Here is a 27,488-nt window from a genome sequence, read left to right on the forward strand (position 1 = left end):
ACTATTTGTGGGAAGCATTATTACAGTTGTGGACGAAGCGGATATGAATACCGGCTCCCAAAGCGGCACGGTTGGACATCCTCGGTGCCAAAAGGCCTGGCAACGATGACCTCTCGTTTTTACACGTTTCCCTCCCTCTGGTCTTCAGGCTGTAGAGGACCTCGCCGTCACGAGATCGCAACAGCCCGCGCCGTGATGAATACTAGCGGTTCGCGCGACAAAACTACATTTCCCAGCTGACTCTCGTGCGCGCGCTCCTGTCCGCGCGCGGGGGGCGAGTGCACCAGGCGCTCGCTCCCTGCGGGGCGCTCCTTGCCCGCCGGAGCCTTTGCCAGGGGATGAGGTGGGAGGCGCTAGAAACCACTTAGCTACAGCCAACCGCTCAGTGCAGCACTCGCTAGCTCCCCCCGCCAGCGGAAGCGTCCGCGGAGCACAATGCAGCACTGAGGCAGCGCCGCGGTGGAGGCTGCAGCGCCACGGCCGCTGCAGCATCGGCTGGGGCTGGGAGGGGGCGGCCCAGGCGAGCCGGGGGACTCTGGGCGAGGGAGCCGGACCAGCTGCCCGGGCATGAGCAGCTGAGCGTCTCCAGCGAGGCGGGCTGACGGCAGCACCATGCAGGCGGCGGCGGCTGCGTCCGTGCCCTTCTTGCTGCTCTGCGCCCTGGGGACCTGCCCCCCGGCGCGCTGCGGCCGGGCAGGTAAGTTCGCCATCCTCTGTGGCTTCGGGACGTACCATTTGCCAGGAATCTCTGCAGTCCTCAAGCTCATTGCAAAGGAGCATCCCCATTTCCCGAGTGCGCGGGGAGATTGTTTTTTTTTTTTTTTTGGAAGGGTGGTGAGAAGTGGAGCAAAAATACATGTGGGGGCGCGCGGGTGCATTTGAAGCCTTGGGTCAAATGCCTGTTTTTATTTTGAAGAAGAGGCATGCGGAGGATGGGAAAGGGGTGCTCTGCTTCTGGGCCCCGATCCTGGATGCTCTCAGATGAGCTGGCCTCAAGACTCTCCGGCTGGTGTCTCTGTGTCCTTCCCAGATGGAGTCCGGGAGGGAGGGGGCGTTGGGATATTCAGAGGGGAGGCGTCGGACCGCAGGAAGGACGAGTGTAAGTCAGGGTCATTATTTTCTCCCCATCCCTCCTCTCCTTCCTGCCTGGAGGAGACGCCTCGTTGACGGAGCTAGAGAGGAGGAACGAAAACCGCTTCCTGGAGCGCCAGAGCATCGTGCCACTCAGGCTCATCTACAGCTCCGGCGGCGAAGATGAAACTGGGCATGACGCGCTTGACACGCGGGTGCGAGGCGACCCCGGCGGCGGACAGGTGAGAGGCGCGGTCCGGGGGGTGGTCCTCCCTGCCGCCCGGCCCGCCTGAGACGGCCGGTTTGCTCTCGGTTGCCCTGGAGATGCAATGTCTTCTGTGGAATGAGCGCAATCCTAAAGCGAGTCCTGCAGGGCGGTCCCTGTGCAAAAAAGAAGGGAAAGGCGGGGACAAAAACCCAAAACAACCACAGGCGGGGGGCTTTGCTCAAGAGGAGTTTGTGCAGGATGCTTCCAGCAGGGCGCAGACCCTCGCACCTCTCCCAAGCAGAAGCCATGCATAGGCAAGAAGGGATATCATATTTGGGCAGGGTTTGCATCATTATTGTTGTTGTGGTGGTGGTTTTAATCCTCAAAGAGAAGACTTTAAAAGTGATTTAAATAAAGATTGGTACCGTAGAAAAATTGGGAAAACAAGCCTAGACATCCCTAACTAAACTTCAACATTAAAAATAAGCTATACTGCAAGGTTTCCAGCTCACTCAATTTGTGGACACCAGAGATGTGTCCTTCCAGAAAAGGCGTCCCCTCCTTTCTTCGTTGGTAGGAGCCCTCTTGGTGTAATTAGGGCCATGTTGTTTATTGGCATTTATAAATGGTGTTGAATAAAATGTAAGTTTGCCAATTACCCTTATTTAGTTTAGACCAATATCACACATCTACAGATATGCCTGAAAATTATTTTGAACTTACTAGTTAATTTCATTAACTATTTGGGGGCTCTGTAAACATGTTTTGTGTCATGTTTATATATATCAACCTGGTGACCAGTTCACCCACCAGTAAGAGCATATTAAGATATAACTTGTTCATGTAGTTGAAAATTTGTAAACTTAAATGAAGCAAAGTTACACTCATTTATCTGTATGTGTAAAATTTATAAAAATCGGACAGTACTATTTTAATTTGTATTTGTAGCCAAATGCTTAGTTTTGTTAAAATTTTAATATAAACTAGGAATTAATTTAAAGGGCTACAGTAATATTCATCAAAGTTACATTATTGTAGTACAAAACCTAATATGCCAACCCTTTAATGAAGCATTCCAATATTTGCATTAATGTTTGGTAAATGCCTATTTTCTTTTACCATTTTAACTTGTTTCCATAGTAAAACTGAATAAGCAGGGGGCACAGTCTCATTTTTCAGTGCATTAGAATTAGTCTCACATTTATTTACAACTTTTGATTATAAAAAAAAGCTAAAAAACATTTAAAAATTTCAAACACAGTAGATAGAATATTATAATGAACTCCCAGATTCAACAATTAGCAACTTCTATTAATTACCAATTGAGTTGTCAATTACCAAGTTTGTTTATCTATATTCTACCTATTTTCTTTCTCTTCCTGTATTATTTTGAAGCAAATCATATCATTTCATTTATGAAAAAATTCACTAAGCATCGTTAAATGACAAGAATTCTTTTAAAAATGTAACCATATTATATCTAATATATATATTAAATATTAAGTATATAAATATGTTTAAATATATTATGTATTGTGTATACATACATTAAATATATTTATTTAAAATATGTATATATACAGAGGGTGCCAAAAAATGTATACATACACATTTTAAGAGAGGAAAAAATTGTACTAAAATTACGCTGATGATAACCACTTTGAGCACCTCTTGTAATTGCAGAAGTCAAACGTGACTTGTATTCATCTTTTGTTATCAGTATATATTGAGTATTACAATTTTAATACAGTTTTTTTCCTTTCTTAATGTGTATACATTTTTTGGCACCCTCTGTATATTGGGCCATTTATTTAATACTTATATTAAATAAATATGTGTAAATATAATACATAATATATTTAAGTTTGTTTATTTGATCCAGGACCTAAATCATGTCTGTAGACAGCAATAAACTTATTTTTTGGTCACTTTAATGCATAGTTTTTCCCTCTTTTTTTTCTTACAATTTATTCCCTGAAGACATGGGATCTTTCATCCAGTAGAGTTTCCCACAGTGTGAATGTTTGCTGATATAGCCAGTGCTTGCTTTAAAACAGATCACAAAGACTTTCTCAGAAAGGAAGGGAGACAGAATGAAGTAGAAATTCAGAAAAAAACAAACAAACAAAAAACTGCAGGATTAACCTGGAAACACCAAGTCTCTGTCTCACTCTGGTAACGTCCTTAGGTCCCTCTGCCCTTCTTGTTGTTGGTGAAATACCACCACTTTTGGAAAACAGGCCAGCCCTCTTAATTTTCTCCTCATTTAGGGATCTCTACTTCTGCAGTTTTTTGGTTCATAGGCCTCTCCACTTGGGGCAGAAGATACTTTGGATCCCTGCAGCTTTTACTTTCTACAGCAGTAAACCTCACCATTGTGAAGAATGGCTCTGGCTTTTGGTGAGGTGTGAATGAATTGGTAGGATTTAGGTTAAACAGCATGAGTAGATTATTAATTCAAGTCAGAAATGAAAGTGAAGATACTGTCTTGTCATCAAAGTAATTATTACAAGAAATGATCTCAGTGCCTGGCACATAGTACATTTGGTTGGATGTCTGAATCACCTGGGGAGCCTTTGCAATTTCCAATGTTCCTTAAATTACAGTTAGAAATCACTTATACGAGAACTGAATCTGGCAGGTAGAGTTGTGAAGACCTACTTGCCATATGCTGACTTCTCCTACAATTAGGAAACTGAGGCGTTTTCCTGCATTTTGGCATTTCTAGTTTCCATAAGAGCTGTCATTGGACCTGAAAACACAAGTTGATTGCATATGGCCCTTGTTATTTCTTTAGTAATTAAATAGATATAATAGATTTAGTAATTAAATAGATATAATGTATGGCATCTTAGCTACCATAGATATTTTTAGCAATTTCTTTTCTGCTTCAGAAATAAAGTAGGATGATTTATATATAACTTATATTTTCATTTGTTGATTTGTTTATTTAAAGGCATTTATTTACTTGAGCTACTGGGTACCAATTTTTGTGCAAGGCCCTGGGGATTTAGAGATAAAAGACACAGTTCTAGCCTTTCAGGGACTTACGGACAAATGGGAAGATGAATGAGTGAATAAGCAGTCACATTCTGCCTTCTGTGTGATTTTCTGGAGGTGATCACAGACAGCTGTGGAAGCTGAGAAGACCCATTAATTAACTAACCCAGGTGAGCAGTCAGGGTGGGCTCTCTGGGGGAGGTACTGTCTCAGTTCTGTTTTGAGAGTGAGTAGGAATTGGCCACATTAAAGGGAGGGAAGAGGAGTGTCAAACCCGAGGGGCAGCAAGTACATAGGCATGTGGGAGTCAGGACACATTTTTGTTAACCACAAATACTTAGGATTTAAGGGACAAATACGACGCAACAGGAAAGCAGATAGTAGATGCTGCAGCACCTTCATGATCTGTGGAGGAAATCTGAACTTTGTCATAAAGGCAATCTAAAGATTTCAGTAAGGAGAGTTAATTGACCAGATTTATGTTATTGAGGGACAACCCTCATTGTTAGAAATGAATAATTTTAATTTCAAAGAGTAAGTGAATGGGTTGTTTAATTGATAGGTAAATGCCAGTTCACATACTCATTAAGCCTCATAAGGACTTAATTACTAAGTAGACTGAAAATACTGTATAAAGGAATTGATATTTATAAAGCACTTAGAACAATGCTGGGCATATTGTAAATACTGTATGTTAAATAACATAAACTCCCTCAGGCTGCTTGAGTACTACTGAGAAATTAGATATGACATCACTCTAATGCAAAAATTGTGCCCTAATTACCTGAGTTTAACACATTCCCAGATGTAAGTTACAAATGATTTGAATTTGCATGACTAAGTGGAATCTAACAGTGCTAGAGATGGAAGAGACCTTACAGGTCATCTAAAATAATTCAGGAATTATTTCTCACCTAAAATCACCTAACATCAAGCCACTGACCCAGAGTAAGGAAACCAGTCATGTGTCACTGAATTTTTCAGAAAGCTCCCAAGAAATATGATGGTATAAAATACCTTACTTTTACTTTTAACTTGCCTTGTTTCAGTTTTCATTACTAAACAAAACAGAACACATATTTTTGGAAGAAATTTAGATTGTAGTTATGTGGAATTACTAGCAATTGGTGTGACATAATAATTCTGCTGATATGAGTCCATGTTGCAAAAGATTTCTTTACTTGAAGTTACTTGAATGCATACTTTATTTTTATCCCCAGTGGGATGATAGCCCATACTGAAAGCTTATTATGCCATAAAGTCCTAGAAATCATTTCTTTGACAAAGAAATCATATTTGATTGTGGGTAACCTTGCTATCCTCAAGATTGGCTACCTAGTCTGAAGTAATTTCAATCCTGTAAAATAGTACTCACAACTATAACATTCAAAATATTTAGTCTTTCTTTTCTTCTTTTGACTTGAAATTATTTGTGCTGAAGGAATTGTTTGCAGATAAAAGGACATTTTTAACTCAATAGTCAATGGACAAGCTATCACCTATTGAGTCTTATTGGTGGTTTGATACTGATGATCACATAATTGCTACTTTTAAGAATAAGCACCTTAATGGTTACTCCTTTTTTGCTAGCCACACATGACAGATTTATAGTAGCATCAACGTTAGGTTATTTGGTGGATTATTTTGTTGTGTGGTCATCCCATAAATTTTCAATAATTTGTTTTTCACCCAGTTATTACATTTCTCTACATGCAGCAGAATTTGTTTTTGTCAGAAGTCTTTGTTGTCAGTGAATAAGTGGGCTACTTATTTATCTCTTTCCCTGGAAAGTGTTGTAGCTTCTCAAGTAGTCAGGTGCCAAGAACGTAGACCTACAAGTTATCATAGTTTTGATAATCAGTAATGAATGGGGAATGTGCAAGATGATAGCAAGATGGTAAGCAGTAGGAATGCTCTGTTTTTATGATTATATTTATACATATGCCTATGATGAGCTGTACGTCAAATGGTGCTGTTTCACTTAGGAGCATTGAGTCAGCTTGACGGTAAATTGTCTGCAGTACTGCTTCCCTAGTGGAAAAGGGCTCCTAGGAATTACAGCCGTAGAAATATTTTGCAAGGATAGCACATTTTTTCTTAATGTGCATTTGTTAAACCTAAGTAGCTCAATATTGGTAAAGTTTTTGCCACCAATCAAAACTTTGTTCTGCTGCTATAAATAACAAGGCAACATTTCTTAGTGCATTTTTATTCCCTTATCAACCGTCTTCTCTTACAATTAAATACTGAAAACTTATTATGCCATAATAAAGAAAATGACATTCAGAATTAAACGTGTTTCTATTAAGTCTTATCTTTATGAGATCCCAATTTGTATATATTTCTTTTGGTCATCTTTGAAAGTCTGCTTAATGATTTTACTGTGCACAAAAACAAGCTGTCTTTCATAGCTTCTTTACAGCTGCATATGGGATTATGAATTATTTTCAGAGCCTATGGGTTGATAAAAGTTTTCTTAGTTTTACTTGCTTTCTCTTATTTCAAAGAATGCCAAGTGTGCTATCATTTTTAATGATTGGAGCCCCTCCTGAAAGTACATGGAGGGAGGAAATTACATGTATAACACAATGAAAGCAGGCATCTGTAAGGTCTGTAGTACTCTGTAGCTCCCATGGAGCCCAGATATAGGGCCACATTTGTCGTTAAGTCTCATGGATAAGCCCCAAATGGAAAAAGAATGGTAATACCAGGAGGAGGAGAGAAGAAGAGGAGGAAACCTTGAGGAGACTAGTGAGAAGGAAAGAGAAATCAGGAAAAGAGAGAAATACTTACAATCATGTTAACATATGTTATAGTATATACTAAAATATTTAATCAACAGTACCTTATGTGGTGACTTTTTGTGTGCCAAACAGTTCTCTGAGTACTTGATGTACATTAATGCATTGCATCCTCACAAGAATCATGTGACAGGTAATACTTATCAGCTGCAAAAATCACAAAACTGGTAGAAAGCTGAGGGGCACCTTGAACCCAGGCACTTCTGCGTCTTTGCCCTGCTTCTGTGCTTAACCACGGTGCTAAACTGGCCTATGGTGGGAAACCACAGGCATTTCTGTAATGTCATTCAGTAGCACTGGGGTCAAAATTTTCTTACATCTGCCCTTTGCAACTATATATTTCTTGCAGCACTTGAAAATATTTTTGTTCAAGTTATAGATCGTGTTTCCCTGAAAATAAGACCTAGCCGGATAATCAGCTCGAATGAGTCTTTTGGAGCAAAAATTAATATAAGACCCGGTCTATTTTACTATAAGACCAGGTATAATGTAATATAATATAATATAATATAATATAATATAATATAATATAATATAGGGTCAATATAATATAACATAATATAACATAATAAAATGGTATAATATAATACCAGGTATAATATAATATATAATATAATATAATATAATATAATATAATATAATATAATATAATAATATAATACCGGGTATAATATAATATGATATAATATAAGATACCAGGTCTTATATTTAAGACTGGATCTTATATTAATTTTTGCTCCAAAAGACGCATTAGAGCTGATTGGCTGGCTAGGTCTTATTTTCTGGGAAACACGGTGGTAGTGAAGAAGCTTGCAGCACACAGCAGGGCTTCTTCATTTCTACTGTCTTGAGACTGACAGTGGAATATGGAAAGATATTTAATATTCAAAAGGTGAAAAACACCTCTTGAAGGACATGTGTTTTGTTTTGTAACAATGCGTACATTGATTATTATAATCTTTATAAATCAAAGATTTTAGTATTCAGCAGTCAACACCAAAATTATGTATGCTCTTTTGTGGTCAAAGTTTTATAAGACAGAAACATCAAATGCTAAACAGGGATCCATATTCATATGTTCTCCTCCAAAATAAAAGGTATAAAATATCTTTTGTGTCTTCATAGAACAAGTAGCTGCAGAATCCCAAATGTCAGAACACAATCAGGTATAAGAGATACATAATCAGTAAATAATTATCCAAAACAACAGCTGCAGAGAACATCTAGTTGGATGTGTTCACTTTGCTAATAAAAGCACTAGAAAGCAACTATTTAGTGAAAGCTGAAAAATAACAATTACTATTTATTGAACATGTACCATGTACCAGGCATTGTGCTGAGTGATTCACACGTGTTCTCTTTCATGAGGTAGATTATTATTTCCATTTTATCAATGCGAAAACTGAGGCTTAAGGAAGCTCATTAACTTGCACAGGATATAAACCTAATAAGTAGTGTATTGGGAAAAGAATTCTCAAAGAGAAAGTTAGAAATCCACATAAAATAATCCTTTTCGTTAGGTTGGTAGAAAAGTAATTGCGGTTTAAAAGGTTAAAAATAATGGTAAGAATCGCAGTTACTTTTGCACCAACCTAATAATTGTTGCTATTTATTTAACATGTGATTACCCATTTATCTCTGTGATGGGACATACCTAACATTATTTCTTTAAGAAGCTCTTACTCCTGCCCAGGTCTCCTTCCTAGCTAACTTCATCCAGGGTTGATAGATTGATGTCATGTTGAGCACTTGTTATGTTCATTTCTAGAAATAGATATACTTTCTATTTCTAGCTCAGATCTTCTTTTAATACCTAAATCTATATCTAAGTGGCAGCAGAGAATATCTGTACTCTGAGTATTTGTTGGAGTTTAATCTTCCAGAAATTCACTTACAAGAAACTAATTATGGAGGATTATCCTCTATTCCTCCACAGTGTCCTGGCCTCACCTCCCGAGATCCTGGGGTGAGGGTATTTAAAAAAATCTCCTCAGTGGATTCCAGTTTGTACCCAGGGTTGAGGAGCTCTGAGTATTCGTAAGATTTAAGGGATTTTTTTTTTCTTAAATCTCTTTGGATTTAAGTTAGTCACAAAAGAGTTTGATATCTAAACTGGTATAAATTTTCTCAGTCACTTCCCTCACCTCTTCAATCGCCTACCATGCTTTTTCTAAAGGATATTTTAATGTCATTGTAAGAAACATTTCTGAGAAACCAGTTACGATATTAACGGAACATCACAAATGGTGTCTGATCAGGACCAAGAGGAGAGATTTGCCATGTAACTGTTTCCTTCTTTGAGTTGGATGCCAACTCAACTTTTGAGGCAAATTGTGCTCTCCTGCAAAATGAAAGTCACAGCGTGAGTTTCCATAGCAGCTTCATGACTATCTCATCAGTGTGCTCTCTTATCATCCCTATTTCAACCAGAAGTCTTCTGAAATATTTATTGATTTGTGAAATTTATCAATCTGGGAAGTCAGATATATGCACATTTTCATATGCATGTTATACTCTGATTAAATATTCAGACTTAAAAAAGGTAATCTCAGAGAGGTTTCCTCTGTCCACTTTTCTAAAGTGATCCCCTCCCCCCGTCCCTTATTACATTACATTACTCTGTTGTCTGCCTAACACTTGTTTGATTTGACATTCTTTTTAAAGATTGATTTGTTTATTGTCTTTCTTCCAAGATGCTACTACTGGAATGTAAACTATGAGAATAGTGATCTGGCCAGTTTATTCATGACACATCTCCACTTCCTAGAACAGAACCTGACACAATCAGTGCTTAATAAATATTTCTTGAAGTAACGAACTTTCTCTTGCTCCAGTTTTCTCATCTGCTTAAAAATTTTAGTTTAGCTTGTAATTGCCCATATAAACAACCTGAAATCCTTTCTGGAACAGTGTAGTGTTCCAAATGAATAAATGCATGAATAATTTTAGTCTTTTGCAATATTGAATTTACAAGGTCTGACAATTCAGTTTGCAAACTCATCCTAGAAAAATTGCTACATACCTCATTGCTGAGTATCACCACGGTCACCTTCCAACACTCCCCTTGGGAAGCTATGCACCGATGCCTGCACCTAATCCACCCTTCAAAGCAGTTTTGGAACTCTTTTTCTGGAATGGCCATCAGAGCTGTCATCGTATTACGCTTGATGACCTAAATGTCATCAAAATGTCTTCCTTTCAATATTTCCTTTATCTTCAGGTAAAGAAAGAAGTCATTGGGGGTCAGATCAGGTGAGTAGGGAGGGTGTTCCAATACAGTGATTTGTTTACTGGCTAAAAACTCCCTCTCAGACAGTGCTGTGTATTGTCGTAATGCAAGAGCCATGAATTGTTGGCTAAAAGTTCAGGTTGTTTTCGTCTAACTTTTTCACTCAGCCTTTTCTGCACTTGCAAATAGTAAACTCGGTTAACTGTTTGTCCAGTTGGTACAAATTCATAATGAATAATCCCTCTGATATCAAAAGAGGTTAACAACATCATTGCAACAAATTTGCGAACTCTATTGTCAGACATGGTATACCCCTTTTAATACTTATACTTGTTTTACACATAATTAGAGTTCAATGTGCTGTGTTTTTTAAAATATAAATACTTCATATATAAAAGCTGATATTAGACTTTTTGGTGTTCTTTACTTCTGATTTCATCATTTGAGTTGCTTTTAAGGTAGAAATCTTTTTTCCCCAGCACAGACTATTATACATGACTTGATTTGGAAAATAAAAAAAATGCTGTATCATAATTAGCAGCTCTAAATGGAAAGAGAAGGGATAAGAACTCAATCCCTGACCCACCCCACTCCCTACACCTACTCCACAATCTATTTGAAGAAATTTTTCAGAATCACATTCGTTAGCAAGGGTTAATCAACATTTTTCTTCTCCTTTTTAAAAATTAATTTTGTACCAGGGAGTTTTAGCACTTAGCAATTGTTGCCCTTTTGTTGCATTTTTTTATCCCACGTAAAGAACATTAGATAACTAACTCTTTGAAGATGGGAAATCGATGATACTTTTCGGAAGACAGACCTCAAGACCTCATATTTTGCAAGTGGTTTAAATGTTTTCTACCCACGGCAGAATTGGTTGACAGTTTTCTTAGACCATTTATTCTACTAGGCACTGTTTCATGTCTCTCGCCTTTACGTCTAATTGGTTGCTTTCTATTCTTCTTAATTTTTTTCAGTTTGCCTTTTAAGTAGACTTCTTTGGGAGAAATTGCCTTCATTTCCTCCACTCGCGAGGTCGGGATGTTGGGGTTTGGGCTGGTACACACAGTTTGGTACTCCTGGTCATAGCTCAAGCTTTTCTCTCAGTGGGATCTCTTTCTCTTGGGTTAGATAGCAAGATGCTGCCATTTCACAGAACTGGCAGGACTAGCTGCCATTTCACAGAACCTGATTCTGCAGATTTCCACAAACTGCCTACTGGATTTTTAATGTCATTGAAATATCCTATTACGGGTCTGGCCAGGAACCCAGCTGTGGATCCTCGGCAGACATAAGTAACCTTCAAGATTATGCATGTACTATTTATTATAGCTAAATCAGCTGTAGAACATCCTAAACTATGAGAACCATTTCGCAGTCCTGGATCAAAATTTTTATCCTACATTGCTTTTTTTCAGACTTATTTCCTCATAAATATACTTTTAAACTTGGACAGGTATTGAATAAGATGGGGCGGGGGGGAAATTCAAGAAGTATTTATCGCTGTCACCAAAAGTGAAGCTATTTTCTGACTGGGTAGTGACTAGAGATAACGCTATTTCAAAACATGGTATATAGCAATGTTCGTTTCATCTCAGTACCCTCTAGGGTTAAAAAGGAAAATTTCGGGGCTGAGATGCTGAGAATTCTCATTTGATTTAATTTTGGGGGTAAGTTTAGCATGATGTTCTGATAGTTCTTAATGATCTTGCATAGACAATGTTCTCTCACAATAAATGAAGGAAAAGTACTATTAGTTTATAACTTAACCAATTTAATATGAAATCTACTTGAGCTCATTGATTAATGGGCTGTTTAGGACGTTTCTTGAATGTTCTGATAAGGAAATCATGAGGTTTGCAGTTGTCAGAGGGTGATGGGGTAAAATTACTTTAATTTAGTTGTGCAGAAAAACATGGAGTGAAGGCATGCATCCTCCTCTTCATTTATTTCTTCCCAGCATTGAGCACAGAGCCTTGTATATAGCAAGTGCTCAACAAACAAACGTTGACTGAATGAAATCACCGATGCCAGTGACTTACAGACAGCCCTGTTTCATTCTTATGCCCCCAGATCCCTGTTGTTGTGTTAGGTTTTCACTGGTCAATTATTTCTTTTCTCTTTCGTTCTTTTTTTCCTCATCTCTTAGTACAGGTTCTGCCCACTTTTCTGTTGCTTCTTTCCATTTGTCATTCTCCTGTGAATTTAGCCTTGCTCTGTTCACTTTCCCTCGGACCCCTGGTTTATTTTACTCTCGTTTCCCACTCTATTTCTGTCGAGTGCCTCTTTTTCTCTTAGCAACTACAGTAAAAACACTCTGAAAGGTTACTTGCACTTACTGTTGGGAACCATCTCTGCTGCAGTTTGCTAGAGTTGTATTTTGGGATTTGGAAAATGTGTTATAGTTCAACAAGCTTTCCATGTTACTGCTTACCTTTAAGCCCTATTTATTTATTTATTTATTTATTTATTTAGTGTGTGTATGTGTGTATGTATATGTGTGTGTGCATATTTTCCTTTTTGTTTGTTTCTTTTGTTCCCCTTCAATTTTCCCTTATTTATTCTCTTCTTTGGGTATGGATTGAAGTATCCCTTCTACTCTTTACTGCTGGGTTAACAGCCCTTCTAAAACCATTCCCGTTTTTCTCATCGCTCATAACCGCTCTGGATTTAACAGTGGGTAATGTGCTCAGTCCATTCGCCTCACGTGCTGAGCATGTCACGGCTCAGTCTTCCGCAGTGATCCATTGCCACGTGGCTGCAGGACTCAGACTCGGTATGACGGAGTGATGAGGCACTTTGACAGTTACACTTGTCTGATAGGCTTGTCATGAAATCCTTACTGCTTATGGGTGGGGTGGGGTGGGGTAGGGTGGGGGGGTGTGGGGTGGGGTGGGGGGGTGTGGGGGGGTGGGGGTGGGGGGATTAAAACACCGATAACTTGGGTGTGTTAATGGAAGGTATCCCCATGAGATAGACGGTGATCTTGGGCTGGAACTTGATCATTCATAATCGCCATAATTTGTTTACTGCTTAGCACTGTGCCTGATGTGTAGTTGGTGCTCAGTAAATATGTATGGTCTGCTTTTGTTTCAATTTTCTGTCTCAAAGATGCAGAAAAAAAGTTCTGTGACCATTTAGGTTATTGATTTTTTGTTCTTTTGGTGGATTTCCAGTAGTTACAGTATTTTTTCCCTCTGGATTATTAAAATCTTTTGTTGGGATGGGTTCGAGAGGCGCCTGGGCCTCCTTCCACATTTATGTCTTATCTCTGACCTTGTTCTTCCTCTCCTCCCCACATGTGTTCTTGCTGGCCCAACAGAGCCATCCCATATATGGCATGCCCAGGTTCGGTGAGAGGCCCGTCTCTGTGAGCCTCTGAACTGATATAGCTGTCCTTCTTGCCTTAAGTTTGAGACAGGGTTTATTAGGAAAGGCTGTGCCTTGATGATAAGGGGAGGGAACATTGGAGAAAGTGGTGGGAACTCAGACAATGATTGGCACACTGTTATTCTACCATAGAGCCACCATGCTGCTCTTGCCCACTTTAATCACTGTGACAAAATCATTCATGTCAGTTTATAGCCCTTTCTCCCAACAGAAACAAATCCAAGCTGTTTAACTTTTGTGTGTGACTTTATTCACCAAATTTTGCCATTTGCTGCCTGAGGCTGCATTTTCTTTAAGACAATGATATATATATATATATATATATATATATATATATATATATATATATATATATGTATGTTTTCTGGGAGAGTGACATATAGTATTTTTGATGGCTCTGAAATCATGTGACATATTTAGCCAAGCAGTTCCCTTGATATTTGTTTTTGGAGTTTTGATTTTTTTGAACTATAGTTTTGAACTAAGGACAACATTCTTTTTTTTTTTCCCCTGTAGATAAGTCCCACATGCTTTTTTGTCTAATATTTTATTTTTATTTTTTTCCAATTTTTACTTCCATTTTAGGGATTAACAAGTTAATATAAAGTACTTTGTTTCTTAGGTAGTAGATATTACCCACATAGTAGTATTACTCCATGAAATCTCCATGCCTCCAAAAGATCTGCACATCTCATTGAAATCAGACAAAAACACCACTAGAGAATAGTCACGTTAGTATAAGTAGAGATCCCAGGGAAGGATGGCTCTCTGAGCTGTTTTCAAGCATTTGTATCTTAGTGTGAATGAAGGATCTGAAAGTAAGTTTAAGAGCAGAAAAGAAAATAAGGGCTTGTGGTGGGGAGGATGTTTCATATCAAAATATTAAGATCAAGTAGCTGGGCAGAAAAGTTAACAGTTTTCATGACTTCAGCTGATCTAGTATAATCTCAGGACAAAATAATTCATATTTTAATTATATATGTATATATATATTTAATTATATAGATAGTTTTTATAAGAGCTTTATTGAAATATATTTTGCATATCAGAATATACCTATTTAACAATAGTGTACAATTCAGTTTATTAGTATATTCAAACAGCTGTGCAACCATCACCACAGTCAATTTTAAAACATTTCCTTCACCTCAAAAAGAAACCTCATACACATTCCCCACACTCTCTCCTGAACCTACGCCCAACCCCAGCCAACCGCTCATCTGCTTTCTGTCTCTATAGACTTGCCTATTCTAGACTTTTCATATAAATGGAATGCTTCACTATGTGCTCTTTTGTGACTGGCTTCTTTCACTTAGTATATTTAGGATAATGTTTTCATGGTTCATTCCTGTCGTAGGATGTCATTACTTCATTCCTTTTTATTGCTGAATAATATTCCATCATTTATCTATTTATCTTGATGAAAATTTGGGTTTTTTCCACTTTTGGGGAATTTTACATAATGCTGCTATGAACATTTATGTAAAAGTTTTTGTGTGAACATGTGAAAACACACACACCAAAGATCAAAACAAGTTGTGAAACAATACTTTTATCCTTAATATATGCAGCAGTATACGTTTCCTTCTACTCTGTTCTTTGCCATTTTCTAAAAACAATTCTTGGCCAGTATGCACTAAAGCGATTTCAGAGTCCTCTAATGGATGATCAGACCTACAGTTTTAAAAACTGTGCTGCAGGGGTTCCTGACAGGTGAGACTAGTACTTAGGAGGCAGTTCTTCCTTTGCGCGACTCTGGTTAAAAACCGTTTTAGAAGGTTGAGTCACCATGTGCCTGCTTGAAGCTTCCAGCCATTAATTTTTGTTGCTTGTACTTTTCCTGGCCACAGGCTTAGTTAGAGACGTCTCTATGGTTATGTTACTCCCACCTCAGCTGTTAATGTGGCATCAGTGAAATCGACCATGGGAAGTTGCTTGGGAAAGTTGCTTTAGGACAACTTTTATTACGTTTTTAATTCTAGAAAACTTATGTTTTGAAATAATTTAAACATACAAAAAAGTAGACGGAATAATGTGATAGACGCTCTTACTCTCACCACCCAGAGTCAACAAAATTTAGTTGCTTTTTTTTTTTTTTTGAAGACATAAGCATTACAGATTTAGTTGATGATGTCCTGCCTTTCCATGTCCCCCTCCCTTTCCAGAGGAAATTAGCTTGCAAAGCATTCATCTTTCCGGCTTTGTTTTCATACTTTTACATAAATATTTATCCATAAATGATACATATTACTATATATTGTGTTTTTTAAATGTACATGTTTAGTATCATATAGATCCTTTTGCCACTTCTCAACTTTGATTTTCAATCTCTTATGTTGATACAGGTAAAAGAAATGAATTCGCTCTCTTTTATTGCTATCTCGTTTTCCATTTTGTAAACCTACTGTCATTTATTTATTTATTTTCCCAATAATGGCCTTTATAGATTGCTTCCAATTTTTTGGTGGTATAAGAGGTGTATGCCATTGACATATCCATGTGCATGTGCTTCTGTGGGGCATATATTTAGAAGTGAAATTGTTCATTCTTAGAGTTTGTACCTTCTCAGCTTCTCTACAATTGCCAGATCACACAGTGATGTACCAATTTGCATTCTACTGGCAGTGCATGAGAATTTCTTCATCATCATTTAGAATCATAAAACTTTTAAATTTCTAGCAATGGTATGGGTGTGAAGTGGTGTTTAATTATTTTACTTTCCATTTCCCTGATGACTAATGAGATAGAGCACCTTTGGTGATTATATTTCTTCTTCTGAATGACCTAATTGTATACTTTCCCCATTTTTCTAGGGGGCTATTTATCTTTTTCTTATTGATTTATCGGCATTTTAAATATGTTATTGATTCTTTTCTATCATTGGTCATCTCTGTTGCAAATACTTTAAAAAAATCTTGTAGCTTACCTATTCATTGTCATGGTATCATTTGTTGTAACATTAAAAAATGTTTTTGATCTTATCCATATCAATCCTTTCCTTCCTGATTCTTGGTGTGTTTGTGCATTACTTTACTACCAAAGAATGTACTCTAGTTTTGGAATGTTCTTAATTTTTAGTAAAACAAGTCCCTGATAAAGTTTTCTTCTCAAAAAAGTATTATAGGGTAGTGATTATGAGTTAGAGACCTGAAATTAGAGTGTATGGATTCAAAGTCCACCTTTGCCACTAGCTAACTGTGTGACCTTGGCACACACTTAATTTTTCTAATCCTGAGTTTTTACACCAATAAAATAGCAGTAAGAATAGTACCCAGCTCATATGTTGTTGTGAGGATTAAAGGAGGTAGAACATGCAAAGCTTGCAGCTGAGCATATAGAAGGAGCTCAATAAATGTTTGCTTTTTTTTTCAGCTCCTGTAATGATTTCTTTGTATAAAACTAGCGTATAGTTTTTTTGTGTACACACATCAGTGGATTTCTCTGACTTCACAAGAGCTGTGATTCACATCAAGTGTTCCAGGAGGTAGAACAATTTGCACCCTGATGCTAGTTCTGCATCCTGGTTTGGTCTCCTTGTATGCTTTCCAGGAATTTAGCAAACCAGGTTAGACTTGTTTCTTTTTTTTTCTCCCCCACATAATATTATTTCAAACATCACGTGGGATTTGTTTTTTTTTTTTTAAATTGAATGAGTAACCATGCAGATTTATTACATTTCTGCATTAGCTAAGACCTCAGCAGTCTGTATCCCGAGTAGGGCTGTTCCAGGTGGGAAGTGAGGAGAGGAAAGGAGAGCAGGTCATGAAGAGGTTAAGAGGCAGCGAGGTAAGAGGTTGGACTATAGTTCCCAAACTAGACTGTTAGAATCTATATTTTTAACTGGATTAAAGGATGAGATGCTCTATTTTAATAGTCTGTTTTAGTTTCTTTTTTAAAAAACATGTTTTATCTGCAGAACTTCAAAATGCAAAAATCAGAAGGAACAGACATTTGAGGAAGAAAAGGCTCCCAAAATTTTATAGAAGATACCAATTATTATACCAAAGTTCATTCCTCTTCTGTGGAAACTAAGATCGCCTTGCATTTGAAATATATTTATGACAACCGTATTCATTTTAAATATAATTTTTACAACAAGTTGAGGTATACTTTGAGTATGATAAAATTCACTCTTTTAAAATATACACTGCAGTGGTTTTTAACACAGCTTTTCATAAAATGTTTAGTGATTCTGAATTCTCCATTTTTCTCTTTCTGTTATACTCTTCACTTTTTATCATGCTATTGTTTTTGTCCCATCGTAAACTAGTTGTGATCATAACTTCCTTTCCTCAGCTTCTTGTTTAGATAAATCTGGGCCCAGCATTAGATGTAGTCTTCAGCTCAATGGAAGAACTTCCACTTTCTTGCAGTGGATTCTCATATTTAATAAATATTTTAACACTTAATTAATCAACCATGTGTTCCTGAATCTCCAACAGTTTTCAACAAGCAGCCTTTCCAAAATCTGTCATTCCAAAGTTAATGGTTTGTGTTATTTCTCTTTTTCAGGAAATAATTAGGTTAGAAGAAGTCCGTATGCTTTTGTTTTAGCATCATATGCTCACGGCAGAAAGTGTTGAAGAAGAGAGGAGCTCCAAGTGCAGATATTTATCGTTGCTGGGGGTGTTAGTGGGGTGTCTGTGTGGAGAGTCTTCACAGGACATCCCATCTCCATAGGGCCATTGGTTCAATTTAGTCCTCACATTTCGCTTGATGGGAGAAACAGCTACACTTGTTCTGCACCTTCTGGCCCTGGTACCGTTGGGTATTTTAGTTATGTTTGAGCTATTCATCATGCCTTTTTATAGCTCCTGTACTCTGCAGCGTGTTTTCGCTAGAACTAGAGGTTCTTGATTTCTCTTTTTGTCATCCTGTCTTTGAATAATGAGGGAACCGAGAAGATTGCAAATATTTAATAGACTTTGATTCTTGTTCCTTTTCTTATGAAGTTTAAACTTCCCAGTTTTACAATTCAAATTTTTCCATTGGTTCTTTTATTTTTCAGATTAAGCTTCAATAACTATTTTGGGTGACACTGTGTGTGCGTATGTGTGTGTGTGTGTGTGGTGGAAGTATTTCCTGTGACTTGATTTGTGAACTGATATTTTTTTAATTCACTCTCTTCACAGATATTTAATGAGGGCCTACAATGTGGCAGACACTGTCCTGGGCCCTTGGCATATATCAATGAATTAAAAAAGACAACCCTTTTCTTTCTTCATGGACTTATGTTCTAATAGGCAAAAACAGAATAAATTATATATCATATTAGAAGGTGGTGCGTACTATGGAAAGAAAGAAAAAGTATAGCAAAATCATGAGCATTGGGAGTACAAGGTTGGGGGATGAGGGGAGCATAGGTTGTAATTTTTAATAGGGTGGTCCATTAGGCCTCACAGAGAAGGTGACATGGAGAAACTCCTTGAGGGAAGTGGAGAGTGAGCCAGGCAGCTAGCTGAGGAGGAGCATTCCAGGACTTGAGAACAGCCAGTACAATGACTCCAAGGCTAGAGCTTGTTTCTCAAGTATGAGTAACAAGGCTAGTATTCTGAAGACAGGTGTCAGAAGGTCTCACTGAAAACTGTACTGGGGGAAATATTTGGAATTATCTATGGCAGTATTTTCAGTTTCATTTTGTGTTCTCAAAGGATTGTATTATCTCACCAAAGAAGACCAGACAGATTTTCGCTGTGGTGGCTGAATGTAATCCACCCCCACCCCACCCCCCACACACAACATAATGCATTTGGATTCTTCTGTGCAAGACTGAATTACTTCCGTGCATTTAAATGTACTTCTCTTTTATGTTTAGTACATACATGGCTATGGGTCACTCTTTTTGCAGGATGTTTTATCCCATGTGGTGGTAGATAATTTTAATGCTAGCCTGCCATAAAGCTTACTAAGTAGCAAATCATTTCTACTGTGCCTAACAGATGAGAGGCATACTTCCAAGTCCTCTTCAAACGTATCCTGTTTCACAAATGGAGGAAATAGGCCTAAATCGCATTAAGAGAGTTTTGTTAGCTATTTAAGAGGGAAAATAAGATGATTCAGCATTGGGACAGACTTCAAAAAGGGTTTGATGAACTGTCTCAAGAGCTTATAAGATAGCCTCAACAGTTATTTTTTTTTAAAGTGGATTTGAGTAGATGCTGTTTCCTCACAGTTGGGGAATGAATCACATAACTCACTGAGGTTCCCTAAAGCTCAAACTTCTATGCTTCTCCCTCTGACCTATGGATAATACATACCGCGGGTGCCATTTTGTGCCAAAAAAAATTGTGTACAAGTGGACACTGGTCAACATTGCTCAAGCAGTAGTTTGCCATAATCAGAAGTGTCTGGACGCTGATGGTAACCACTTTGAGCACCTCTTGCAATTGCAGAAGTCACACGTGACTTGTATTCATATTTTGTTATTGGTATATATTGAGTATTACAATTTTAATAGTTTTTTCCTTTCTTAAAATGTGTATACATTTTTTGGGCACTTTCTGTATTTCAAGTCGTGTAGCCAAAGGACTACCAAACTGACTAACACATGTTGGTTGAATAAAATGAGCACAGGAACACAGGTTAGACATTTTTAAGGAGACAGTGAAATGCATATGCTGGTAACAGTTATACTCTATATAAATCATAGAGTTTATAACTAGTGCTTATAACTACTAGAGAAATAACAAAGAAAGCAGCCTTTATTATGATTATATTCCTGAGACCTATTTCCCATTTTTGTGAATTTGCAAAATAACTTTTGTTCATATTATTGTCAGATAATAGTTGTCACATTTGTTTTACATTTGTAAGTGAGCGCAAACTTTGTGCCAAGCAAGGTGCTAAGTGCTGGGAATACAGAGGCACAGAGGTAAGACTGATGGATGGTGTACCTGTAAGACGTGGACCTTAAAGAGAGAGTAAAAGAGGAATTGTCACATGGAAGTGAAAAGGGAGAAGCAAGAAGCATTTTGACTACTGGATGTAGCCCAAAATTCTATTCACACATATCAGACTTTTGCTGATCATGTGACAATAATGAATAGCATTGATGGACATAAACTGTTCTGTGCACTTTATACATAGTCAGTCTTCCTGGCAATCCTCAGAGGTTGGTACTATTGTTCCATTTACTAAATGGAGAAACTTGAGGCAAAGAAAGATTAAATAACTGGCCCAAGATCATTCAGTTTGGGAAGGGATGGAGGTAGAATTGGAAATAGGGAATTTGGCTCTAGGATCTGGAGTTTTTAGCCACTACCCTTTACAGCTTTTCACAAGTAACTGTTCACAGTTTTAAAACAGAAGGAGCACTTTTTTAAAAAAAGATTTTTATTGGGGAAGGGGAACAGGATTTTATTGGGGAACAGTGTGTACTTCCAGGACTTTTTCCAAGTTGTTGTCCTTTCAGTCTTAGTTGTTCAATCTTAGTTGTGGAGGGCGCAGCTCAGCTCCAGGTCCAGTTGCCACTGTTAGTTGCAGGGGGCGCAGCCCACCATCCCTTGCGGGAGTTGAACTGGCAACCTTGTGGTTGAGAGGATGCGTTCCAACCAACTGAGCCATCGGGGAGCTCAGCGGCAGCATAGCTCAAGGCGCCGTGTTCAATCTTAGTTGCAGGGGGTGCAGCCCACCATCCCTTTCAAGGGTCGAGGAATCAAACCAGCAACCTTGTGGTTGAGAGCCCACGCTCCAACCAACTGAGCCATCCGGGAGCTCAGTGGCAGCTCAGCTCAAGGTGCTGTGTTCAATCTTAGTTGCAGGGAGCAGAGCCCACCACCCTTTGCGGGCGTGGGGGAATCGAACCTGCAACCTTGTGTTTGAGAGCCCACTGGCCCATGTGGGAATCAAACCAGCAGCCTTCGTCGTTAGAAGCACGGAGCTCCAACCACCTGAGCCACTGGGCTGGCCCCTGGAACACTCTTTAGGACAAAAGAGTTTAGCACTGGATTATGTTACTGTCATGTACAGTAGTAACGTGTCTTTCCAATCAATAGAAATGTGTGGGCAGAGACTGTGTCTTCCTCAGAGACTGCTGTGGCTCTCACGGGAGCGGTGCTTGGTGGTGTTCTGGAGATGGCAAAGCATGCAGGGAAGGACAGAGAAGGACAGAGAAGGCGGCAGTGACAGTCTGATGAGGATGCTCATCCTGGGAATGTTTTATTCAGGAGACTTTGCCAGGAGGCAGCTTCCAAGAAGCTCAGTGGGGGGAGAGCAGAGCAACTACCCGCACACTTCTCAGAAGTGAATGAATTCTCCTAGGACATCATTTAATAAATTGGTGGAAAAGTGAACTCCATGTTACTTCAAAGTATTCATTTGCTTCAGAGCGACAGGAAGTAAAAAAAATCTATCATAAAACGGACAGAAAGAATGACTGTGCCCAGCCATTTTCCTTTGTATAAGAGAATCAAGATGTCTTGTAGGAAGGAATCCTTTCTTGAACCCAGCATGTCAGAGGTGTGCAGCACTCATTACACTGCTCTAATTTGCCCCCAGTGGAAGCAAAACCTAAAGAGTTTCGTCTATTCAGCTTTATGTCAAAACACATGAACAGCATAGAGACCTGGGGAATGGATGGAATAGTGGAAACAGTTCAGTGTTCCCTGCATGCGTGCTCTTTTGTTAAAGCTGAGAGTTTACGCTGAGGGAGGAATGGGTGGCTCTCATGTAGCTGGTGGCCCCCAAGCTCTGCCAGCCTGCCCAAACGAGGTCATGGTTCCTTGTGATTCTATGTGCTCATCCATTCTGTTTCTAACACAGAGTGGGTCAAGTTCCATCAGCCTTTGACATGAAATTGTTTCTGTCAAGAGCTGAGTCATCCAGTGAAGAAAAGAGTGGTGAGACTAGGGCTTTTATTTCCTTTTTATATACAGACACAAAGTCATAAAAAATAGTTAGAGATTTCCAAAGCTATGTTGTAGTTTTTTTCTTATATGACGGTATATTTCGGGGCTAAGGGACAGTCTACATTCGATTCTGAGTTTATGTCACTAGACTCCCTTAGCTTGTCCCAGGTCTAGATGATCCTTCAGCGATGATCTTTTCCATCTCCCTCTTTTAGGGCAGCAGTTATTCCTTCTATTCTGCCTTTCAGAATGCTGGGAGTCCACCCCAGCACTACAGAGTTAGCTTGTTTCAAATAGTGATGGTTTTCCAAGTTATAGTTTGCTTCCAGCTTTCCTTGCCATGATGTGTACACACTGTGCACATGCTCGTGTAAGCCTTACTGGATGTGCAATGGATAATGTGACTTGATTTGTTTAGTTTTTGTGTTTCTCCTTATAATAGTATCTCTTAGAATTTCCTGCTTTCAGAGATTATTTATAGTCAATGTATTTTTAAAAGGCGTTTTTTTTTCACTTCAATAGGGAAAGTGTTTCGTGGTAAGGATCAGGTGACAGATTGGTCTATTTATTGCCCGGGTAATAGTGACTAGCACCAATAAATGGTAGAAGTGTAAGTAAAAGTAATTCCTAGAGTTTCTTTCATTACTCTTGTTACCAAGCAAGCTCTCACTGCCCCACGTGCATAATGCCAATACTATGACATCAACTTTTGAGAAAAGAAAAGGCTTTATTCTGAGGTCCACCGGCAAGGAGACAGGAGAAAAGGCTCAAATCTGTCTCCATGACCGAGGGCTCAGGGTAGAATTTAAGTGTTTAGGGAAAGAAGGGCTGGTATGTGGAAGCACTGGCAGGGCAGGTTTCAATTGGAGGGCTTTGGAATTTGACCATTTATAATGAAATACAGTACTGGGCTTCAGCACCAGATCTTCTTGGACAGCGGACCCTTTGTTTCTGAAAGGATTCCTGTGATAAGTTAAGCTCAAGTCCCAGCTCTTTGATTCTGTAGTGGCTGGGTGGGGGTGGGAGTAGGAATGGGGGTGGGGATGGGTGAGGGAGACAGTACTTTGGTTCTGGGTGTTATTTGGTGTGAAAATTCTCTCCTCTGAGTATGCTCTCGCTGCGTTACCTGTGGTTTTGTTCTGTTGTCTCTGAAAAACAATTCAGTATCTGGTTAGAAATAGGGTAAGGCCAATTTGAGCTGGTTCTGCGTTATACTCGTATCCAACAGAATAATTTCATTGTTTTGCTACCTCTTAGATTTGTCCTGGTAACCTGTTTGAAAAATTGTGCTTATTTAATTTCTTGAGATTCAGATGTTTTTGAAGTCAATATCCCAGAAAGACTATAGACCAGATACATATAACACAGCACATATAACAAAGTTTTCTTGTTGTGTATTTGGTTTTCTCGCAAACATGCATCATGAATGGAGTCTTTCAATTTTCCTGTAATTTAATGATAAAGAGTTACCCTTCAAAGCAGCTTGGAGACACCAGCTGGTGCTATGTGGACGACCATCAGTTTAAGAATTTGGGGAGGCAGATTCATGTCGTCTCTGTAGCAGATTCTTGCTATGTTATAGCCTAGATGTGCATTGAAAAATTTCATGGTTATGAGCCATCCTTTCATCAGAGATGGCTAGTAATCCATCTTTCTGTCTCTCTCTGTCTCTCTCTCACACTCTCTCTCTCTCTCTCTCTCTCTCTCACACACACACACACACACACACACACACACACACACACACACACTCCCTATTGGTTGTTTCTCTGGAAAACCCTGATAGCTGGATTCTCTCTCTCTCTCTCTCTCTCTCTCTCTCTCTCTCTCTCTCTCTCTTTCACACACACACACACACACACACTTCCCTTTCTTCCCATCACAATTGTGGTAATGAAGATAACTAGTTTGTTCTTCCTACTAATCTTTATTCTAGCGACTTGGGGAACAAAACAACAACAAAAAGAAGTACTTTTGCAGGGGTTCATGTCCCTTAGATTCTCTCATTTTGTGTCCTAATGAAGAAAGCCTTTGGTGGGTAACTGTCAGCCTACAGGTGAAAAAAACATCTTTTGAATATTCTTGACATCAGAGACTTACTGCATTTTTTCTTTCTTTTTCTTTTAAGCAGGAGCTTTGTTCTTGCAATGTTTTACTTAGATTATTCTTTGACTGTGTTCTTGAAAAATTTTTGGACAAATGAGATAGCAAGGAAGGAATCTGGTCCTTTTAAAGTTTTATATAAATATATATATATTTAATACAATATATGTATATATATTATATGTGTGAGCAGAAAGTCTTCTAGAATTATGTAGTTTTAGTCTTTAGTTCTAGGAGAGAAAAACACCTTTTTTACCATATGTAAATTAGTTTATCAAAGGAAATTCTATGGAATTCTTATCATATGTGCCAACTATTCATTATGGGATTTTATTCAATGATATTTCTGATTTTTCTTCCTTCAAACATTTGGAGCTGGCCCTTTAGTGGCAGTGAGCCTTAACTGTCATATCTAATATCTATGTCAGGGAGATGAAATTAAGCAAGCAGACAAACAAAATCTATTGACATAACAGAGCTGGGTGAAGTGAATCTTGATGTGAAGAACTCACCGTTTTTATTTTTATCCACTGGACTTGGCCTGTTTCTGATTTTGTCTCCAGGAGAGACTGTGACCCTGTGGCAGGGACAGCCCTTATTTCCAGGCCTGCTTTTAAAATGATCTCATTTAGAGCTGAACTGACTACTTATTCACTTGAACTAAACTGTTTACTCTTTTTCTCTCCTCGCCTCTTTTTATCTGTCTTAATTTAGCTTTCAATAGTTATATTATTTCTTCGCAACAAGATTTTATATATTCTTTTGACCATAAACAAAACATATTTTTTCCATATCATTCTATAATTAATACTATTTTCATTTCACCTATAGGAAAAAACAAGATGAAGCATAGAAAGTTTTAGTAACTCCATTTCAAATCATATATCAAATCCGTAGTGGGGCCAGGAAGAGCTCTAAATCTTTCTTCTAAGCCTTCCTTGCATTAAGGAAAAGTATCAGTTTCCCAGAGCTGATTTATCTCAGGGACTTTGTCTGCTGATTTTGTTGCATCCAAATGTTGGGGTTCCTTGCACTCAGATCTAATTACAGCTCAATATGACTACATATTGTATTGTTCTTAGGCTACTAAAGATCTTAAAGACTTTGACTTTCAGGATGATGCGAGTAAGCGTTTTCCTGTTCAGGCCTTAAATTGAAGGCCTAGTAATGGGAGGTTAATGTCTAAGATGACGGAGAGACTGATTTATCAGAAGATAGCTGGAGCATAAATAGCTAATGAGGCTGCCTGACTTCCTGAATGGAGATGAAAAAATTGGAGCCAGTACCAGTGTCAGCACAGTTTCTCTGCCTCCAGCTTGTTGGAGCAGGGCCCCTGGAGAGCAGGGCCCTCTGCCACCAGGATATCGTAGGATCTAGGGCTTTCTGTGCCATCAGAACTGGACAATACATAAGGCAAATTCAGGGAATGCCTGTCAAAAGCTCATCTAAAGAAAGCCTTTTTTTTTTTTGGTGTGCGGTATATTTGGCTTCACCTGGGGGTTCCTGGGTACCGAGATTTCCACAACATAATCTCTGTATTTGGGTAATACACCCTAAAATAAGGGCATGTCCACATCAATTAAACATGTTTACATTATGTTTACATCAATTATAAAAATTTTCACGTCAAATAAAGTCAATAACAAGAACTGGAATTTAAATTAGAGAGCAAGTTCAACTAGGAGAGAATTCCACGGGACTTGGTTATACATTAGACTCACATGGGTAGCTCTTTAAAAAAATACCATGGGAATTCCGATGTATTGCTCCTTTTCTTTCCTTAATTAGGAAAAAAAAAAGTGTGTTGAGATTCTACCATGTGTGAGGCTGTAGGGTGAAGTGTGGTAAAGTGCTTGTAGAGATGTTTCTGAAAACCTATATTCCCTCACTTGATTTATGTGGGGAGGCCGCCATATGGAATTCCTTTTTCTTCCTTTTTGACTTTTTTTTTTTAAACTTTTTAAACTTTTATTTATTTGGTTGAACACAGCCACAAAATTCAGGCAGTAAATTGTCAAAATAACATAGACTTTTTTTGCAAGAAATTTGTGGGAATTCAATAAGTATGAGATCATTACTTTTCAGAGTTAAACAAATGTTGTCATAAATTGTGAAGAGAAGGGAAGGGAGCTATTGTTTATTATTGCGCATCTATTGTCTCCAAGGCCTTTACATGCATGTCCTATTATTTTCAGGATAAAAGAGTAAATTTCTTACATTGGTTTAGAATAGTGGTGGCCTCCAGCTCTGCCCCCTCCCCTGCCTGCCTCCCCTCCTGAAGCTGTGCATTCCAGGGAATGTGCTGCAGGGATGGGGACAACAGCAGGCTATGACATTTACTTCCAAAGGAGCAGTCTGTTCTGGTTCCCTGTCATCACCCTTGCCTTTGGCTTTTACACGTGGGTTGTCTTCTGGCCTCAGAGAATTCCTTATCAGAGCCTAGAGCCCTTGGGCTCCTTCACTCAGTACTTGGGACCATCATGCCACCCTCCTACACAATGGGTATTGGCTTGCCTGGCTTAATCACGTGGGAGAGTCATTTTATGCCATGGTACTGTGCAAGTCTAAAGGCATCATGAATGGTGGGGCCCCACTACAGTGGTTCCTACAGACTTTCCTCTTTGGGATCGCTTCTCTCTCCATCTTGCTTGCTTACCGACCAAAATGCCAAAAACCAACGTAGAGAAGACATCCAAAATTTCTTTACACTGTGACATCTAATCTCACCTTTTTGAAGGGGTACTGTGTTTACTCCATCTTTCTACTTTCTAGAAAGTTAAGACCCTCTAGTTATTCGTTATTTTATATGCTTTAGTTGAGCTTGAGTAGATAATAGGAGA

At 38.6% G+C, this 27,488-nt stretch overlaps 1 protein-coding gene and 1 pseudogene across 19 annotated transcripts in view; both read left to right on the forward strand.

The window, feature by feature from the left end:
• Positions 1-259: 259 nt before the first annotated feature.
• Positions 260-27,488, forward strand: part of ADAM22 (ADAM metallopeptidase domain 22) — a 230,158-nt gene continuing 202,929 nt past the window's right edge. For 14 of the 19 annotated variants that reach the window (XM_019716244.2, XM_019716282.2, XM_074340694.1 and 11 more), the window contains exons 1-2: positions 260-697; positions 1,153-1,313. In XM_019716244.2, coding sequence (XP_019571803.2) covers positions 613-697; positions 1,153-1,313 — 246 coding nt within the window. In that variant the 5' untranslated portion in view covers positions 260-612. The remainder of the gene's footprint in view (positions 698-1,152; positions 1,314-27,488) is intronic. The other 5 variants (XM_074340698.1, XM_074340697.1, XM_019716328.2 and 2 more) reach the window with 1 other exon arrangement.
• Positions 26,959-27,331, forward strand: LOC141573083 (transmembrane protein 254 pseudogene; annotated as a pseudogene).

Source organism: Rhinolophus sinicus, linkage group LG09, assembly GCF_036562045.2.
Source record: "Rhinolophus sinicus isolate RSC01 linkage group LG09, ASM3656204v1, whole genome shotgun sequence".
Lineage (NCBI taxonomy): Eukaryota > Metazoa > Chordata > Mammalia > Chiroptera > Rhinolophidae > Rhinolophus > Rhinolophus sinicus.